Source organism: Phascolarctos cinereus, unplaced genomic scaffold (genome assembly GCF_003287225.1).
Source record: "Phascolarctos cinereus isolate Bilbo 61053 unplaced genomic scaffold, phaCin_HiC Scaffold_8;HRSCAF=390, whole genome shotgun sequence".
NCBI classification, from domain to species: Eukaryota; Metazoa; Chordata; class Mammalia; order Diprotodontia; family Phascolarctidae; genus Phascolarctos; species Phascolarctos cinereus.
This window is the reverse complement of record NW_027556291.1, coordinates 1,075,879-1,095,213: the sequence shown is the minus strand read 5'-3', so window position 1 is coordinate 1,095,213 and position 19,335 is coordinate 1,075,879. Positions and strand designations below refer to the sequence as shown.

Sequence of the window (19,335 nt, the reverse complement as noted above, 5' to 3'; positions counted from 1 at the left end):
AGAGTTGAGTCTGGATGAACTCCAGCCCACTGGGTTCTACTCAGGCTCTGTCTAGATGGGCCCAGGCTGGGTCGGGGATGAGGGTTGGGGTTCTAGGAGTGAGAATGACCTAATCAAAGGCCCATTCTCCAGCTCCACCTTCATTAGAATGTTTGTACTTCTCATTAACTGTTAATCAATTAGAGGTCAGAAATACTCACTCTTTTTGGCTTGTAATTCATCGTTCTTTCCACTATGCCAGACAGTTCACTATTAAGAAGCTATCAGTCCTTTTTTTTTTTTTTAAAGGCAATTGGGGTTAAGTGACTTGCCCAGGGTCACACAGCTAGTAAGTGTCAAGTGTCTGGTTTGAGGCCAGATTTGAACTCAGATCCTCCTGACTCCAGGCCTGGTGCTCTATCCACTGCGTCACCTAGCTGCCAGGAATACTCACTCTTCCAAGGGCATATAGGTGTCAATAGGCTGTCATGATCCATTTTTGGATCATGAGAGAAGGCCAAATGACCATCCTTTTATTAATTATTCACTAGTGATAATTAATAAAAATGACTAATTCCCCAGAAATTATCTCTCCAACTTTTGATATGTCACACCACTGCACCATCATTTTGCAGAGGAAGAAACTGAGGTCAGGAGAGCTAAAATAGTTGGAATAACCTTAGGTATCACATTAACCTCAGTCACTCTACAGGGTCAGCTGGTCCAATCCCCTCACTTCACAGAAGCCAAAGCTGGGGCCTAGGGAGGGCAATGAATGTCCAAGTCTAAATTCAGATCCATCTGCTCCATCTAGAACCTTCTTGTTCATCTCTGACCCCCCCACACACAGTGGATATTCAATAAGTGGTGACTTTGGAAAATCATTTTTATTGAGATCTTTTGTTTTACCTCACCAGAATTTCTCCCAGTATCCCTTCACTCCCAGAGAACTATCCCATATAACAAATAATATGTTTTAAAGAAAAAGAAGCAAAACCAATCAATATATCCAAACCATCGATGATGTATGCAATGCTGCATACCCATGGACTGCCCCACCCCCCGCCCTGCCCCCACTTCTTCTCACTTTCGGTTGTTCCATGCTTGTCCTGTCTGCTGAAGTTGTTCTAGTCGTTGTGTACGTTGTCTTCTGGCCTCTGCTTCCTTGCCTCTGCATCAGTTCATGTAAGTCTCCTCACGCTTCTCTGTGTTCCTCACCCACATCCTTTCTTACTCTGCGGTGATATTCTGAGAATCACGTACCCCCATTTGTTTAGCCACGCCCAAGTCAATGGGCACAGATCACAAAAGGTGCTGCTATAAATATTTTGGAGTATGTGAGAACTTTCTACTTCTCTATGGATCCTTAGGGTATAATCTCGGGGTCCAAAAGGGACACTTTTTAGTCACTTGATTTACATAATTCCAAATTCCTTTCCAGAATGGTTGTGCTGAGTCACAGCTCCGCCAACAATGCACTTGTGTGCCTGTTTTTACAACCCCTCCCACATTGACTATTCCCATCTTTTGGCATTTTTTGCCAATTTGCTAGGTGTGACATGAAACCCCCGAGGTGCTTCAGCGTGCATTTCTCCCATTATTAGTGATGTGGAACGTTCTTTCCTATGGTTGTTAACACTTTGCAATTACTCCCTTGAGTTTGTCCGTTTGTATTTTTGGACCACTGATTTGAGCTTGGCAAGGCATCAGTAGTGACAGAACTAGGGGCCTAGAGATTCAAGAAGAAAGTAGACTGTGTCCCTGAATGTCCTGGGATTGGAAAGGGAAGGAAAGACACACATATAAACACTCTGAATACAAACCTCCTGCAGGCAGGCTCGTGGGGATCCAAGTGTTTAGAGCTACAAAAGCCCTCAGAGATCTAGTCCAACCCAATGGTTTTGTTCATGAGGAAACCTGGGAAGTCTAGAAGGAAAGGGGCAAAGCCAGGATGCTTCCAATCCAAAACTCTTCCCGGCTGCATTCTCTCCTGTTCCCCAGTGTGTTTCCCCAGGTTGGTGACAGGCCTCAGAGGAATCATCCTAAAGAGACCACAACTTGCCACCAAAAGATCTCTGAGTCCTGGGTCTGGATGACCATGACCACGTCCCATCTCCTTCAGTTTCCTCACTTGTAAAATGAGGAGAATGATGCTAGCCCCAGCACAGTGCACCGAACAGAGTCCTGGGAGCTACAGAGGTCACTTAAGGGTTGGACTAAGTGGTATCCAACTAAGGACCCTTCCAGTTCTAAATATGAGCCTTTGAGCCCTCATCAGCACCCACAGGTGCTGGTGGGCAGCCACAAGCTCTCATTTGAGCACCATTTGCCACCCCTGGGCCAGAGCACTGGAGAACACCAGGGTCAATTGTTTGATTTGACAGTGGGGGAAACTGAGGCTCAGAAAGGGTGTGGACTTACCCAGGGTCCCAGAGTCAGATTCAAGTCTCATGACTCCAAACTCAACGCCTGAAGATGGATCATGCCCATCCGTGGGTCCCTCCTCCTCACTAGCAGACTTTGTATTTGTGAGGGATGAAAAGTGAAGGGAAAGACGAGTGGGAAGGAGGAAGGGCAGAGGGAGAGGGGAATGAAAAGGAGGAAGTATAGATGGGGGAACAAACTGGTTCCATGTCAACTGGGACTTCCACATATCAAGGACATACCCTTTATTCCGCTCTCCACAGCAGCTGTTGAAGACCTTCTCTTCTCTCCTCAGGCCTGGCACCCTCTCACTAAGGACCTTTAACCTCCCTACTCTCTTGAGGAAATAGCCATTCAACATCCCTCCTCTCCCCCATGCTCCATGGCACAAGCTCTTGACATCACCCCCCACCCCAGCAGCCACTGGCTCCTCCTTTCCTTCAGGTTCTAGGTTCTAGTGAAGGGATGGGATGGCCATCCCACTTGGGCCTTTGTTCCTACGCCCTTCCATCACTTCAGGAAGCTTGCCTAATTGCATCTCTGTTTTCTTTCATTTTCAACCTAACTCTGGCTACTGGCACTTTCCCTGCTGCCCTCAGAAAAACCTCACTAGACCTTCCCACCCCCACAAACTCTCATTCTCTACTGAGCCTCCTTTAACAACAAACAGCCAGAAAGGCCTTGACTCTCATTTCCTCTACTGTCACTCACTTTCCAAGCTCTTGGGATCTGCTCTCTCATCCTACCACCTGAATCAAAGTCTCCCAAGTTGGCAGGCAGCGCTTCAGGACCAAAGCCAATGGCCTTTTCTCAATCCTCATCCTGTCCTCCTGCTTCTTCCTGCTCCCAGGCTACCTTTGCTGGCTCACTGTCCATGTCCCAGTCCTGAGGGGGAGGGTAGCCCCAGGTTCCATCCGAAGCATGGCCAAATATGGGTCATTTCCAACTATCTCTTACAAGCAGCCCAAAGCTACCTCCACAAGTGCCATTTTGGACTATCACAGTTCTCGTAATATATGCTGAATGTCCCCCCCTCGAGAGCAGGAAGAGAGGATTCTGACTTTGTCTCCAGATCCCTGGTCCCCAGCACATCATGGGGGTTAATAAATGCTATTTGACTGACCCAGTGTGGGTGTGCAGACTTTCCTTAGTAAGCCATTGCCTATGGCCCAAGCCTGGGAGTGATCGTACATCACTCCTCCCTGCCCCATCCCCCCCCCCACATGCACTCCACATGCACTCCACACACACAGACACACACAGACACGCACAGACATGCACAAACACACACATGCTGCCCCTCTGCAGCACCACTCCCCTCAAAAGTCAGACTTTCAGCTGAGAGAGCTCAGTTTATTGGGGGTGGGGCTTAGCAAGCCTCGGTTCTCTGGGGCCTCTTCCCGTCCTCCCTTCCCCAGGATGCTAGGTCAGGCTCCCTCCGCCAGGGGGTCCATGCAGGGTGGAGGGTGCAGGCAGGCCTTCTTCTCCTCCACCTTCCCCCTTTGGCCCTGCAGCTCGGAGCAGCGAGGCCTGGGGCTTCCCCAGAATGTCACGTTCTTCTTTCCCTGGCCTTCCACCATGGTCACCGTGGGCCTAGATCAGATATGGGCAATGGTTCTGAGCCCCCTAATCTTTATCAGCCTGAGCCCTAACTGTCCTTCCACCCTGGAGGTCATGAGCCCATGCCAGCTGGGCAGTACAGTGAGGCTCCTAGGCAGGCCCCAGCTTCTTGGCCCTGTTGCCCCAAGAAGGCCCCTCACCCTCTCCTCTCCTTGAGTCCCGAGCTCCCCTAGGAGGACCCCTTCCTCCTTCTTGAGGTGGGTCCCTCACTCACGGGTAAGCAGGCAACTTGGCAGTGCAGTGACGCTGTCGGGAACGGGTGGGAAAGGGCCCACAGGGGGGCATGCAGAGACCCCAGGGCCCCCAGGCTGCCCAGTAGCCATCCACTGAGGGAGAAAAAGGAGGACAGGGCACAGTGAGAACCTTGTAAGATAGGCCCGCCCATCCCCTCCAGGAAGGGGGCACTTACAGGGGCACAGGTGGATGTTGTAACAATGGCGAGTCTCCTGGAAGCGGCCTGTGCAACGCCGGCCATTGTGGAGCCGACCCTCACACACTCGAGAGCGCTGCTGCTGGCCTGGCTTATCCTGACACGCGATGCTGGAGATTGCGAGCCGGGTACAGGTCTCCCAGGCCCCCCAGGGACCCCAGTGACCATCAACTGGGCAAGGCTGGCCTGTGATACACAGGCCATCCCGGGTTGCATCTCCACCACAGGGCGCACCTCCATGCTGAGGTGGGGGGTTGTTGCACAGACGCTGTTCCCGGGTCCGACCCAGGCCACAGGTCACTGAGCAAGGGCTAGTAGGCCCCCAGGGGCCCCAGCCACCCTCCACTGTAGAGACAGGAGCAGAGAGGATAAGCCTAGACCCAGGGAGAAGGGGCAAGGTGGGGGGGTGGGGGGGACAGGAGGGAGAGGAAAATGATGGAAAAGCGGAGAAAATGATGGAAAAGAGGGGTGTGGGAAGGAAGGGCTGGGCCCAACCCTGAAGGACCCTAATTCCCTTCAGTACATACCAGGGCATGGTGGGAGGCTTTTACAACCGTGCTGCTCATAGGCCTGCCCAGAACAGGGGTTCCCTGGGGGCTGGACTGAGGGGGCCGGAGAAGAGCATGTTCTGGTTCTACGTTGGGTAGGGGCCTGGGGTCCTCCATGACAAGAGGCTGAGCAGGGTCCCCAAGGCCCCCAGGCTGCCCAGACCCCATGTACTGAAACAAAAAGGAGGGCGTCATGTAGAGCCTGTACTCCCCAGGCCCGGGTCTAGGGCAGGGCAGGTCAGAGCACTCACTGGGACAGAGGGTCTCTGTGTCACATGGCTTAGTCTCAGTTTCCCCACCAGAGCAGCTGCCCCCACACTTTGGGACTGGCTGGTCACAGGCCCTTCTGCGGCTCCGCACACCCCGGGCACAAGATACGGAGCATGCACTCCATGGTCCCCAGTCAGACCAACCACCAGCCTCTGAGAGATAGACACACAAGGGACCTGGGATCAGAAGCCAGGCTCCATTCCCCTATCCCTTCCCACCAGTGGCTTCCCTGGGCCTCACTTACCTGGGCAACAGTCCTGGTCCTGACATGCCTGTAGCTCCCAACGAAGGCTCCCAGGCTGCCCCTCCCCAGGGCACAGGCCTCCCTGGCCCAGGCAGCGTTGATGACGCAGCTGGGAACCCTCCGTGCAGGACACCGAACACGGGGACCAAGCAGACCAAGGTGACCAGCGAGGGGCCCTGGGGTGTGAAGGTGAGGTCACTGGGGTGACTGGGTCACCAAGCTTCATTGCCATCTGCATTTCTAGCTCTGCCTTCTGGTTGTCTGGTTGCTGGGCCATGCTCCTCTTCCCGCCCTTTCCTTTCCCCTCCCACCCCCCTGCACTGCCCATATACTCCCACAAAGAAGCTGGTGGAATCCTGGCCCAGACAGCCCCTCACCCGCAAGCCTGGCAGGTTGGGCTCCCTGGGATCTGGAAGCCGTGGGCAGCGTTGAGGCAGCAGGCATCCTTGCTGACACCCTCGCCCAGGAGCCCTTGGCATTGGCTGGAAGCCTCCTCAAAGTTGGAGAAGCAGTGCACAGACTCCCCGCCTACACCAAAGAACATAGCACACATGTCACCTACATTGCGGGGAGTTGAGGAGACTGGACTGAAAGGGTACGGGAATGCAGTGCCAGTCAGGGAATGTGGGCAGAGAGGAAGAAGAAGCAGACAGGGTCTATGCCAGGGACAGAGTCCAGGTTACCTGCCCTGTGGGGTGAGAGGAGAAGGACGAGGAGGAGGAGCTGCAGCAGCATGAGCCATGGACAGATGGGGCTGAAGGCCATGGTGACCGGTTGGAAGAGAAGGAGGGAGCTCCCAGGTTTTAAAGCTCTGCCTCCATCCCCTTTGCCCCCATCTCTGGGTCAGCCCCCTGACTCAGCAGAGAAAGAGGAAGTCAAGTCTCAAAGAGGAAGGAACTAGAGGAAGAAGGCTCGAATTGGCCCTTTCCCCAATGGGGCCCTGAGCTTCTGCCCAGCCCTGGTCCACTCTCAGTGCTCTCTCTATGTTCTATCTGTCTCTCTGTCTCCCTTCTCTCTTGCTGGGATGGAAGCCGCATTGACTGTCTCCTTCGGGCTTCCTCCCACAAGGTCAGCCTGTTTGAAAGGTTCCCAAGAGTGACCAGGTCAACAGCCTCAGCCACAAGGGAAGTGTTCTGGGGGATGGGAAAAGGGAAAAGTTGGGAAAGGGTCCCCCAGAGCCCTGAGCAGACTCTCCCTTTCAGCCCCTCTAGCCCCGCGTGTCTCCCCATAAAAGCTGGGCTCAAGGGCTCAGGCCAGAGCCACGAATCAATTCCAGAAACATTTGTGAAGTGCCAATAGGGGCGAGGCCCTGCACGAAGGTCTGAGGGGGTTACCAAAACAAGACCAAGAATCAATTCAGGTTCAGCTGAGGGGCCTGAGAACACCAGCAAGTGGAGAGATCAAGGGAGGTTTCCCAGGGGAACTGAACTGAGCCTCGTAGCTGAGGAGAGGAGGAGCACCTGGCCGGGGGCGGGGGGGGGGGGGGGGGGGGGGAGCATCAAGTCAACTGGCCAGCTGTGAAGAGGAGGAAGGCAACATAAAACATGAAAAAATGTTGGATGGAGGGCCTGAGAAATGAGGCTGAGGCCTTCACAGTTGATCCCAGAGACAGTCCTGGGCCTTCAGGAAATTCTTTTGGGAACTAGATGGAGGACAGATTGAGAGGCTATTAGAAAAGGCATGAGTGGAGAGAAGGGGATAGTCTCTTTGGGACCTGTTGAGACTGAGATGCAGATGAGCTGCCTGAGTGAGGTCCAGCAGGCCTGGAGCTCAAGAAAGACAATGAGGGTTAGGGTTTGAAAGATTTGTGAGTCATCTGTAAAGATGAGATGGAGTCCATAGGAGAGGGTCTCCCAAAGTGGGAAGACAAGAGAGCATGAGCCAGTACAGAGCCTGCAAAGGAGATAAGACAGGGCAGCACCAACCCAAGGTCAGGGGTCACTGGACTGTCTCATTGGGGTGTCGGCTCAGAAGCCACAAGGCAAAGGACTGAGGAGCTGGGGAAGCATAGGGCAGTGACTACAGATGACTTTCCCTAGGATTTGAGCTGGGAAAGAGAAAAGGCATGGGATAGTAGCTAGAGGGGATGGAAGGGCCAAGTGAAACTTGCTTTTGTTTTAACTCTGGGGGAGACTTGGACTCTTGGTAGGCTCCAGGAGGCACAAGGAGCCAAGATCAGAGACAGGGAGATGCATGGCCCACTGGAGAAAGAGGGGAAAGCATCAGGCTGAAGAAGACAGAGGTCTGATAGAGAATTAAGTCAAATTTATAAGAATACAAGTCATTCCCCAATTGATAAATGATCAAAGGATCTATAGTCATATGGAAAAATGCTCTAAATCACTATTGATTAAAGAAATGCAAATCAAAACGACTCTGAGGTACCATATCACACCTATCAGATTGGCCAACATGACAAAACAGGAAAATGATAAATGTTGGAGAGGATGTGGGAAAATTGGAACACTAATGCATTGTTGGGAGTTGTGAAATGATCCAACCATTTTGGAGAACAATTTGGAACTATGCCCAAAAGGCTATAAAAATGTGCATACCCTTTGACGCAGCAATAGCACTTCTAGGGCTATATCCTAAAGAGATCATACAAATGGGAAAAGGACCCACATGTACTAAAATATTTATAGCAGACCTTTCTGTGGTGGCAAAGAACTGGAAATTGGGGGGATGCCCATCCATTGGGGAATGGCTGAGCAAGTTGTGGTATATATGAATGTAATGGAATACTATTGTGCTATAAGAAATGACGAGCAAGCAGACTTCAGAAAAACCTGGAAAGACTTGTATGGTCTGATGCTGAGGGAAGTGAGCAGAACCAGAAGAACATTGTACACAGTAACAGCCACTTTGTGTGATGACTATCGTTGATAGACTTGGCTCTTCTCAGCAATACAAGGATCTAAGACATCACCAAAAGCCTCATGATGGAAAATGCTGTCCACACCCAAAGAGAGAACTATGGCGTTTGAATGCAGATCGAAGCAGACTATTTGCTATTTTTTTTATCTTCTGTTGAGTTTTGTTTCCTCTTTCTGGTGGTTCCTTCTATTCATTCTAATTCTTCCTTACAACATGACTAATGTAAAAATGTGTTTAATAGGAATGTAAATGTATAGCCTATATCAGATTGTGCACCGTCTTGGGGAGGGTGGTGGGGAGGAAGGGGGAGAAAAATTTAAAGTCAGAAGCTTCTGGAAGTGATTGTTGATAAAGCAAAATAAATTAATTAAAAAAAAATTTTTTTAAAGCAGAGGCCTGGAGAAGGCACTGAGGCTGGCAACTGAAGGACTGGCCTTGGGTAGTTGAAGCCACCTCTTCCTGCAACAGTGGGGGAGATAGAGATGAATGAGATGAATGTTGTCTGTAAAGGAAGAGATTCCATCCTCTGCCAAGGAGGAGGAGGAGGAAGTGGGATTGGTGCAGGCTCACCCTCATTGACATGCGAAAACAGGAATTTGTAGGAGACCTAGAGTCCAAAGCATTGTGTAACTAATTTCCTGCACTGATCAGCAGCTTGAGAGCTGGGCAGCAGCCAGATGGTGAGTGAGACCCAAGGCTCATGCCTGACTGGCATGAGCATCCCATGGACACAGGGTCAAGGGAAGACAATGCATCCTTGGAAGTGGAGAGCCATGGGATCTGCAGTGAAGGGAAGGGAGGCACACTGACCAAAACGGGAGTGAGGAGGAAGAGAGACTTAGGCTTGAGGTAGACAGAAAGAAGGTAGAAATACAGATTGTCATCAGAGAATTAGAAAGGTCTGAGGGTTTAGATGACCACGAGGGCTACAGTGCTTAGGTAGAGGTTAGGTTAGGCTGGGTATAGATGGAGTCAGGGATGAGACCGAGCCTGGACTCAGGCTTTGGAGTTTCGTCAAAGATCACGGCTCTGTGTCAGTGGGGTCATGGTTCCTTGTGGGACCAGGATCAGAAGCAAGGTTTGATCTGGGGTGAAGGCTCAATCTTGGATGAGGGTTGGGGCATCTAGGCCAGGCCTTACTAGGGTCAGTTCTTAACTCCCAAACCAAACCTCAGGGCTGAGTGGGGTGTCATTCTGGGGTTTGGCCTCAGTCCAGGGCAAAGGTCAGGGAATGTCTGAGGGGAGGTCTGGCCTCTAGTCTGCTGCCAGGGCTGAGCCTGTGGCTCAGATCAGGCTTTATGTGGCACCAGGAGATCCTTATACTTGGGATCAAGAATTCCATTTCCATTATACAAGCCCCTTATGACTATCACCAAGGTCACCAGGAGTCAATAGTGTGACATAGAAAAGCAGAGTGTGGGAGGGGGCGGGGGGTGACAGGCCCTAGGGGAGGACTGGCTACACTTCTGGGCACCACCTTTTGGGGTAGCCATTGAGGAAGCTGGAGAAAATGCAGAGGACAACCAGGAGGGTGACAAGCCACAAGGAGCAGCTGAAAGCGGTGCAGAGTAGGTTGATGTGGGGGGGGGGGAACGAGGTGGGATACCAATGGGCAGAATGAGTGGGGTTCAGGGTGCTTGCAAAGGCACAGATTTAGGCCAGCCATAGGGCAAGACTTGCCAACAATGAGACCCAGCCCAACAGGAATGGGCTGCCTCTGGAGAGAGAGCAGGCAGTCCTTCCCTCACTGGGAGCCTTCAAGCAGAAGCTAGAATACTTGGCAGGCACCTTGGACTAGATGCCTTGGATACGAGGTGTCAGGGCTCAGCTGAGGATCGGCTCTCCATGTGAGGCAGGTAAGGGCTAGAAGCAGGGTGCTGGTGGGTGCCCAGTTTGGGGCACTGTCTAGGGTGTGGAGGAGAGCCGGGTTGGAGACCAGGACTTTGTATGGTGGTGGTAGAGAGAGGGGCCTACTCTGAGGCTGGGCTCAGGGTCTGCTATTATTATGGCTGTGACTGAGGTTCAGTGGAAGACCATACTCAGACCTTTCTTAGGCCTCAGCTTGCAGTTGGGGCCTGGGTGAGGCCTCATTCTAGGACTAGGGTTGGCTGGCAGTTAGGGGCTAGGGGATTGTCTGGGTTTGAGGTCTAATACATTCAAGTCTCAGGATAAGGCTAAGTTCAAGGCTCAGTGCACACATCAGTACTGAGTGGTGTAAGAGATAGAGCCCTAGGCTGAGAGTCAGGAGGACCTGAGTTCAAATCTGACCTCAGACACTTATTACCTGTTTGACCCTGGGCAAATCATTTCCACTCTGTAAATCAGGGATAATAGTACCTCCCTCCCAGGGTTGTTGTCAGGGTCAAATGGGGGAATAATTGTAAAGCACTTATGTGCCTGGAATATAGTAAGTGCTATGTAAACGTTAGCTATCACATCTATATACAGGGATGTATGTGCATGTGTGCATATATATATGTATAGAAAATGTGTGTATGCATATGGTCACACCCAGAACTGCCACCACCTCCCCCCCAAACACCCTGGTGAAGGAGGGGGGACAAGAATTCAAAGCAACATCCCACCAGATCCCAGGTCCTTGGTATAAAAGAGAAACCCTCAGTGGGCTACCTGGTGAGAAGGGAAGACCCTTGGCCATGAACATGTGAAGAACCTTGTTCACAAAGCTACTGCCTCAAGTGGTAGCCCCACAGCTCAAGGCTGGCCTGTGGGGGCTGGCTCCCTGGCCAGGGCATCTATTCCAGTGAGCCCAGGCGGCAGATCAGAGGCCTCTCTCTGCCATCAGAAGGAAAACTTGGCCCGACTTTCACTCCCAATCACCAAGTCCAGGCTTAAAAAGGGAGAGGACAGCTCCTGACCACACCCAGGATAAGAGTCTGCCCTTCTGATCAAAGGAATGGACCTTGTCTTTCCATAGTCAAAGCAGTTCCTTCTGTTCAATATTTCCTGGACAGTAGCTGACCTTCTTTCCTTTCCTGGAAGTCAAGGCAGGGACATCACCCCATTCCTATGGGGGCGGGGAGAAGAGGGAAGACATTCTTCTACCGTCGGTTGTTCCCCTATAGTTTCGTTTGGTTTGGCTTGGGGTTTTTGTCAATGTGTTAGGCGTTTTAAAAGAAAAAAAGGAAAAAGCAGAGGGAGCTCCTAGCGGCTCCCCTCTGGGGTGAGTGGCTGGCTGGGGCCAAAGAAAGGGATGCTGGGGTTGGATCTTCCTCCTTTCCACTCCGCAAATCTGGGCCTCGGGGCACCTGAAAATAAAGAAACGCCCCTCCCCCACCTTCTACCTCCCTGCATTAAAATGGCCCTGGAAGAAAGCCAGTCGTGTTCAGGAGCAAGTGGGGTTAGGCAGCCAGGGGGCGCCACAGTGCGCAGAGCGCCGAGCCTGGGGGCAGAAAGCCCAGAGTTCAAATGTGACCTCAGGCACTTCCTAGCTGCGTGACCCTGGGTAAGTCACTTCACCTCTGCCTGCCTCGGTTTCCTCATCTGTAAAATGGGGATAAAAACAACACCTACCTCTCAGGGTTGTTGGGAGGATCAAATGAGATCATATTTGTAAAAGGGCTTAGAACAGTGCCTGGAGCATAATAGGTGCTCAATAACTGTTTATCCCCTCCCCTCCCCCCTATCCCGCTCCGGGCCATCCAGGGACCCACAGTCCTCCTTTGAATTAAAGCAGTCTTTTAAGTCCCTGGGAAAGAAAGAGTCATGGCTTCTGGGGACCTGGGGAGAGGACCACAGGGGTGGAGAGGCCGTCCATGCTGAGTGTGGGGACAGACACATGTGCCTGGGAGCTGCTGCTGCTGCTGCTGCTGCTGGCCGGAAACTGGGAGGAGAGAAAGACAGAGACAGAGACAGAGAGGAGAGTGAAAGAAAGAGTGAGTGTGAGAGAATGAGAGAGACGAGTGAGAGAATGAGAATGAGTAAAGACTGAGAGAGCCCGGAGATGAGAAGAGACAGACAGACAGACGGACGGACGGACGGACGGACTGACAGACCAGAGCCCACCAGAGGAAGCCGTGAGGAACAGACACACATAGACCTGGGTGGGGAGAAGTCGAGAAGACAAGAATTGACACGCCCCTCCAGGGGCCGCACCTGGAAGGAGAGGCGGGCAGGGCTGCGGGGCGCGATGGGGCTCAGGGTGCTCCAGAAGTGGATGCTGGGGGGCAGCGCACTGGGCGTCAGAAGCACCGGGGTCTGCGGTGGACGGGAGGAGGGCAAGGGACGCTGGAGCAAGCCCACTTAAGCCCCTCCCAGACCCACCGCCCCCCGGACCCGCCGCCCACCCCCCCGGCCCCCCGCCCCCCAACCCCACGCCCGACGGCTTCTCCGACTTACCAGGGCGTGGGAGGTGAGCAAAGAAGGCGTGAGTGCCTGGCCGAGGCCGGAAACCGCGGCCGGCTCGGGGCTCGGCCCCAGCGGCAACTCCAAATCGCGGGGTTTGCGACCCTTGGAGGGGGCTGGGGGGTGGGCCTTGGATTCTGGGGTCGGCGCGGGGGCGGGGCCCGGCGACTCGACGACCTCCAAGCCAGTCTCCATGACGACAGCAGTCCCCTCCTCCAGAGGCCGCTCCCCCTTCGATTCGGATGGAAGAATCAGAGATGCGGCTGTGGTCGAAGCCTCGGGCTCCCCGGCCTCCGCAACGCCTTCGGCAGGGGCCATTAGGATGACCTGACGGCGGAGAAGGAGAGGAAGCTTAGGACTGGCCGAGGGTCACCCTCCTCCCCGCCCCCCACCGGCTCCGGAGTCAAAGCCCCCCTCACACACACACCCCGCCCCCAGACAGCGACACACAAACACACATGCTAACCTGCAATGGCATTCGGGCCTCTGGGGCCTCAAGGCTGGCTGGGCTAAGTGGCTCCGGTACTGGCCGAGCAGGCCGGACTGGGCTTAGCTGCTGCAGGGACTGGATGGTGAAGGTGGAGTAGAGCCCAGAACGCATGTACTCATTCCGGCTGCTGCGCACAGGGGTGGGGGCAGAGGACCCAATGCTCCCTAGAGAGGCCTTCAGCGGCCGCAGGGGCTCTGGAGATATCTCAGCCCGGACCTGGCCCTCCTCCCCTTCGTGGCCTGGCCCCTCCGGGAAGGATACGAATTTGTAGACGAACTTCTGCCCACTCACCTTACGGATGATATTCTGGGAAAAGCGGGAATTTGGGGGGCAGAAGTGTTCAAGGGTAGGCCCAGCCCCTCCTCCCCCACCCCACAAAACCCCTCTCCCAGTGAGCAGGCCTTCCCAGGGTAAGCCAGGGCCCCCCTGAGCCAGGCCAGGCCGGGGGAAGCACACCTTGTCATAGTAGTACCGAAGCGCCCTGCTCAGCTTGTCGTAGTTCATGTTGGTCTTATTCTTTCGCAGACCCCAGAGCCGTGCCACTTCCTCAGCGTCTACCAGTTTGAATTCCCCGTCGCTAGATGTCCAGGCTATTAGGTGCCCATTACTCTGCTCCTTCAACAGCTGCAGCAGGAACTGCCACAGGGTCACAGATGGGTCCATCACTCCAGACACAAGGTCATGGGCCAGCCAGCTGGTTATCACGAAGGTGGGGAGAGAGAGAGGGCTATGGATGGTTCCAACACAACAATGAGGCAAAGTATAGGGGGAGCTGTGGGCCACTAGCCATCCCATGACTCCAAAGGGAGAAAGAGGGGCATGAAGACACAGGGGAAGAAGACACAAAGTACGGATATAGGGGTGAAATTGTCTGGGAGCACGGACATGGGGGTGAAACTAGGCCTATCCTGGTAGGGAGGGGATATGGGGAATTGGCACAGAATCAGGGCTTCACCCCTTATTACAGGTGCCACAAATAGAGCCATTAATTTGAAGATTAAGATGAAGGTACAGCCATGAGTTAGGCTTATTACTGTGGGTGGACAGCTTGGCCCACAGTCACAGACAGCCATAACGATAGAAAGACTTGGAGGATAGTCATTGAATGTTGAAGTTACAGGAGCACAGGACCACATAACCTGGTCCATCACTGCGAGAGGGGGCGGGGCGGATGGCACCATTACTGCAGAAAGGGCAACGTGAAGGACAGGATGTCTGGGGCGGCCTATTAGCATACAGGGGCAGGCGCCATGCAGAGGGACTACAGGATAGGGACAGAGGAGGTGGGTCCCTAACTCCTAAGGAATAAAAGCCGCAGCTACGGCCATTGCTGCCTACGGGTCGCATAGAAGGCCACAAATGGGTCCGTTCTCGGGCTATTACAGGCGCTAGGGGCCTCCAGGCCAGCCCTGTCTCCCTCCCCGCACAAATCACGCCCCCCCAAAAAAAATACAGAGAAGGCTCGCCCTTCCCCTGCAGATGCCCTCCCAATTCCCAGACTGTCCCTGCCTCACCTGTGAGCAACCCGATGGCAGCTCCGGGGAGCGAGGGCTCCATGGGGGAGTCCCAGCCCGGTAGCAGCCACCCTCCCGCCCCTAGCTCCTCCTTCTTCTGCTGACACCGATCCCCGGCCCCTGGCCACTCTGTAGCCTGTTATCCAGGCCCGGCCTGGCTTACACCCCCTCCCTCACTCCCCCTGCGATCTAAGCCTGCCCGGCCCAGAGCAGCCCGGAGCCAGCCCAGAACACCACCGGGATAGGAGAGCCGGGGCCTGGCTGACGTTAGTAATCACGTGGTAAGCGGAAATCTGAAGGGGCGGGGACCTGGAATCAGAGTAACCAAGGAGCCAAAGCTAAAGCCACTAAAGAAACGCATTGTGCGCCTGCGCAGAAATAACCCCAGCGCCGGGACAAGAACGTCTTCACGCAAAGTCTCCGCCCACAGAGGAGAGGGACTAGCTTGAATGCAACCAAAGAGGAACAAACAGCAAGAGACCTAGACAGTGGCTCTGCAACTGCAGAGAAGACAATGGTAGGGAGGTAGGATGCCCCATCTCCATGGCAACAAAGATTCCCCCCCCCAAGCCTCATTCCCAGCTTTTATTAAAGGGATTTCTGATTTCAAGTAACAGAGTTGGTGCCTCAGTAGCAGTCTTATTAGGGCAAGGAAATTCTCAGCATCCCCATCAGTGTCCTGGATCATTTGGTAGCTCCTGTAGTCCCTGCAGCTCCCGAAGGCCCTGGTAGAGAAGAGAGCACATAGGATCAGAAGAAGTTAGGTTCTAAACCGAGCTTTCACCTGGACAGACCTTCTGGCCCTCCTTCCCTCCTCACCTCTAGTACCAGTCGGATGTGGGCCTTGATCCTAACCGAATCTCGGGTGAGGCTGTCACTGAGCCTGGAAAAGGTGGCTAGAGCTTGTCAGAGTCCCTCTCTCCTCTGTTCCCCCCTCTACTTGTTCCCCCCAAACCCTGGGAAACCTACGAAGTGAGCAGGTGGCTCTTCCGATCAATGAACTTCAAGGCCTCCATCAATGTCAGTTCCAGGAAGAAGCCATAGCCGAGTGCCACAAATATCCGGGAAGGGTCTGGCCTGGAAGACAGAGGCTTTTCTCAAGGGGCTCCCTACGGACCTTGTGGCCCCTGTGGGGTCCCCCTGTATTTGGGATGGGCTCTGGGATGAGGAGGTAGGGTGGTCCTTATGGAACAAGGGTTTTTAAGCCAGTCTGTGAACTTAAAACAAAAAGCCCCCCTGCTATCTGAAATGTAATGGAACTGATCTCCTTTGGAGTCCCAAATATTCTATTTCATGCATTTAACAACTTTGCTGGGGGCAGGGGCCCATAGGCTTCCCTCCACACTGCTCCAGGGTCCAAGACAGCAGAAGCTTGAGCCTAAATCTACGATGATCCCCCGATTGGGGGGGGGACACTCACACTTCCGCATTCACGTAGAAGTTACACCCCAAATCCACCTGTGTGCGCAGCCTCTGATCCCCCGATTCCTGCGGGGGGGGGGGGTTGTGCTTAGCGGGCCGACCAGCCCTCCGACCCAAGGGCCGAGGCCCTCGAGCTCCGCTCCCCGCCCCGCCCCTCTCACCTGGAGCCGCTCCAGGACGTTCTTCAGCTGCAAGTAAGCCGCCAGCTGTCCGTACACCTCTTCTCGTTGCGCCAGCACCTGCCTGGGGTCAAGGCGGAGGGGATGTTTAGGGCCCCGCCCGCGGCCGGCCTCCCGCCACGCCCCCCCAGGCCCCAAGCCCCCTCGCACTTACCTCAAGTCTCGCTGCAGGACGTCGCTGACGAAGGTTTCATACTGCAGAACCTTTGCCTGAGCCCCCCGTGGGCCCGCCGCCATGCTGGCCACCCCACCCCCGCCGCAGCCCCGGCCGCTCGCCAGTCAATCCAGTCCAGCCACAGTGCCAGCAAAAGGACGCTTCTGATTTCCGGGAGTGAGCCGCAAGGGGAATGCCTCACTTCCTAGTGGTGTTACGTCACTTCCGGCACCGCGCTCCCCGCCCACTCTGTTACGCGCTTGGTTGCGTGATCCTAGGTTCGCAGATAGGCGGGCACTGCCAGGCTGCGAGCATGCGCAGAAGGCCCGAAGAAGCCGCTGTTTCCTCTGGCGCCAGAGAGCTGCGATTCTCTTGGTCTTGTGACCTTGTACTTTCGAACTTTTGCGCGGCTTTGGCCCGCGTCCCTGGGACGCTCTACACCACGGGCAGTCAATAGGACAGCAAGCATTCGTTAACTGTGTGCCAGGCACGGTGCGCGGTGCATTCTGGCTTCCCTCACTGCTTTCACATCTCAGTTCAAATCCAGCGTCCAGCAGGAAGCCTTTCCTCCCTGAGATTGCCTCCCATTGACTCTACTTTGTGTTGACCTAGTTGTTTGCTACTCCTCCCTCCCATAGGACTGTGACCTCCTTGAGAGCAGGAAGCCTGTTTGCCCGGGACTTAGCACAGTGCTTGGCACCCAGTGGGGCTTCATAAATGCACCGCTTGTCTCTATGTAATGGTGGAGGGTCTCTAAACACCCTCAAGGCCTTGGGTACCCAGGGCTCTCGAAGCAGTCTTTACTAGGACGAGTGATTTCATGCTAATTATTTCCCCCACCCCCTGGCACACTCACCCTCGATGTAGGCCGTTTTCTGAAGTGGAAGAGGTGAAGGTTCCACACTTCAGTGTTATCTGCCTTTTCCCCTCACTCAGCCTCAAAAGCCATTAATTGACAAGTCTTATTATTTCTACCTACACATTTCTTGCGGTAAAAAATATCGATATGTTTTGGGTGTTTTTGATACCACCAAAATTTCTCCTAGTATCTTTCTACTCCCAGAGAGCCATCCCATATAGCAAATAATGTTTTGTAAACAGGAGGGGAAAAGGGGAAATCAGCAAATGATCAATATGGGGGGGGGGAGTCTGAAAATCTATACACTGCACCATATACCTATGGACATCTCCCTGGTTGCAAGAATTTTCAGGGTCCTTGCTAGATATTTCAGGAATAAGTCAGCACAGCATACAGATAGACAGGTATGCTGCAGTCTATTCATCCACTCGAGAGTGTGACACATTCTATCAGTATGTGTTGGCTATATGTATCTCACAATTCCACAGATAACATATATACATATATATGTTATTTTATATATTTATTTATAATATACTTGTGTGTATGTAGATTATACCCAGATAGCATACAAAGCAGTTTGGGATCAGATCAGGTAGGGCAGTAGGCAGGAGAAGCCACTTTTATTAAGAAAATAAAAAGGGATGCTTAACCTATTAGCATAGCTATTTATACCAGACCAAAGCAAATAATATCTTCTTTATCAGTTTAACAAATTAACATTTGTTAAGCTCCTACAAGCTTTATTAGACAGGAGAAGGAGATGACTTCCTAGAAATATTCAAAGTCCAATGGATTATCTTTTGTAATCATAAAGTGGTTGGGGGAAGGGAGTTACTGAAGGAGACATTCAGTGTCACACAGAAAAAGAAAGAAATATAACAGAAAAATATGTCACAAAATGGAGTCAGTTACATTCTCCCCAAAGTCCATTTTTGACACCACTTTTGCAAAGGGGTAAGGGTGTCTCCTCATAGCTCTCCTCTGGAACCATGTTTGTTCTTTATTCACTTTTTATTGTTTTCTGGTTCTTTCGTTGTTGTAGTCATTCTGTAGCTTGTTCTCCCAACTCAGCTCACTTTTCTCTGCTTCAGTTCACAGAGATCTTTCCATGCTTCTGTGTATTCATCACATTGATCATTTCTTACAGCAGATAAACACTCCATGACATTCCCATACCACGATTTGTGAGGTTATTCTCCAGTGGATGGGCACCCACTTTGTTTTGTTAGGGAAATAGCCAATGGTTCCTTGACTTGCTGTCAATCATGCTTTTCAACAAGCAGAGAGCTAGGAGGTAAAACCAAGGTTTGTTTTATGTGCTTCAGTATAGGCCCAGAATTTAAAAATATCTATCAACCAGGAACAAAGATTTCCTAAAGTTTATGTCATTTCTAATTACATCAGAGAGACAAAGAATACAATTTTTGTATTATAGCTGCCACAAGGAGAGAGGAATTTATAGCCACTGACAGGAGAAAGTAAAGATTTACATGACAAATATTATGCTGGTGTGATTTATAGTTCAAAGATAACTGAAGAAGACAATCATATCAGATCTAGTTTATCAAAAAAGCACTAATGAGTGAGGAATCTGGGATGTACAGCCACTAGGTGGGTATCATGAATTCTTTCACCCCCATATGTTTTTTATCTAGATCAAAAGAACTGGGAGTCTTGTGAAAATCGTAGCCAGCTATGTGACTTTCCTTACGATTAAAGCAACTTAAATAATAATAGAGAAAAAGGAATAAAAAATTCCTACACCTCCTTATGGTCCCAGAAGTAAATGAAATACTTCTCTATGACCATCTTCTTATACATTGTCAATCTCCTTAACATTTCCACAGGCAGATAAAAGTATTGGACAACACTGAATACAGCAGCAAAACAATTTCCTTAATCCAGCTTTTTCCTGGCAACCGACCCCAAATGCTCATTTAAACAACATATTTCTTTT

The 19,335-nt window shown here is 52.4% G+C and overlaps 2 protein-coding genes across 6 annotated transcripts; both read right to left on the bottom strand.

The window, feature by feature from the left end:
• Positions 1–4,655: 4,655 nt before the first annotated feature.
• On the bottom strand, positions 4,656–14,850 carry ELK1 (ETS transcription factor ELK1). Of its 4 annotated transcripts, XM_020976491.2 has the most exons (10): positions 14,762–14,850; positions 13,704–13,941; positions 13,224–13,553; positions 12,752–13,084; positions 12,509–12,610; positions 5,893–6,043; positions 5,516–5,691; positions 5,253–5,423; positions 4,981–5,172; positions 4,656–4,798 (listed from the first exon to the last, which is right to left on the bottom strand). In XM_020976491.2, the coding sequence occupies exons 2-10, from the start codon at positions 13,908–13,910 to the stop codon at positions 4,751–4,753; spliced, it is 1,710 nt and encodes a 569-aa protein (XP_020832150.1). In that variant the 5' UTR covers positions 13,911–13,941; positions 14,762–14,850; the 3' UTR covers positions 4,656–4,750. The 4 variants fall into 4 exon arrangements, with proteins under 4 accessions (XP_020832150.1, XP_020832148.1, XP_020832152.1 ...); XM_020976489.2 differs by lacking the exon at positions 14,762–14,850 and having other exon boundaries at positions 13,704–14,700; XM_020976493.2 differs by lacking the exons at positions 4,656–4,798; positions 4,981–5,172; positions 5,253–5,423; ... (1 more) ...; positions 5,893–6,043; positions 14,762–14,850 and adding an exon at positions 11,936–12,236 and having other exon boundaries at positions 12,439–12,610; positions 13,704–14,742.
• Positions 14,851–14,920: 70 nt separating this feature from the next.
• Positions 14,921–16,709, bottom strand: UXT (ubiquitously expressed prefoldin like chaperone). 2 transcript variants are annotated; one of them, XM_020976494.2, is made up of 6 exons: positions 16,517–16,697; positions 16,345–16,426; positions 16,182–16,249; positions 15,731–15,838; positions 15,581–15,644; positions 15,332–15,486 (listed from the first exon to the last, which is right to left on the bottom strand). In XM_020976494.2, exons 1-6 carry the CDS (start codon positions 16,597–16,599, stop codon positions 15,433–15,435), a joined length of 459 nt encoding a protein of 152 aa, XP_020832153.1. In that variant the 5' UTR covers positions 16,600–16,697; the 3' UTR covers positions 15,332–15,432. The 2 variants fall into 2 exon arrangements, with proteins under 2 accessions (XP_078004089.1, XP_020832153.1); XM_078147963.1 differs by lacking the exon at positions 15,581–15,644 and having other exon boundaries at positions 14,921–15,486; positions 16,517–16,709.
• Positions 16,710–19,335: the final 2,626 nt, after the last annotated feature.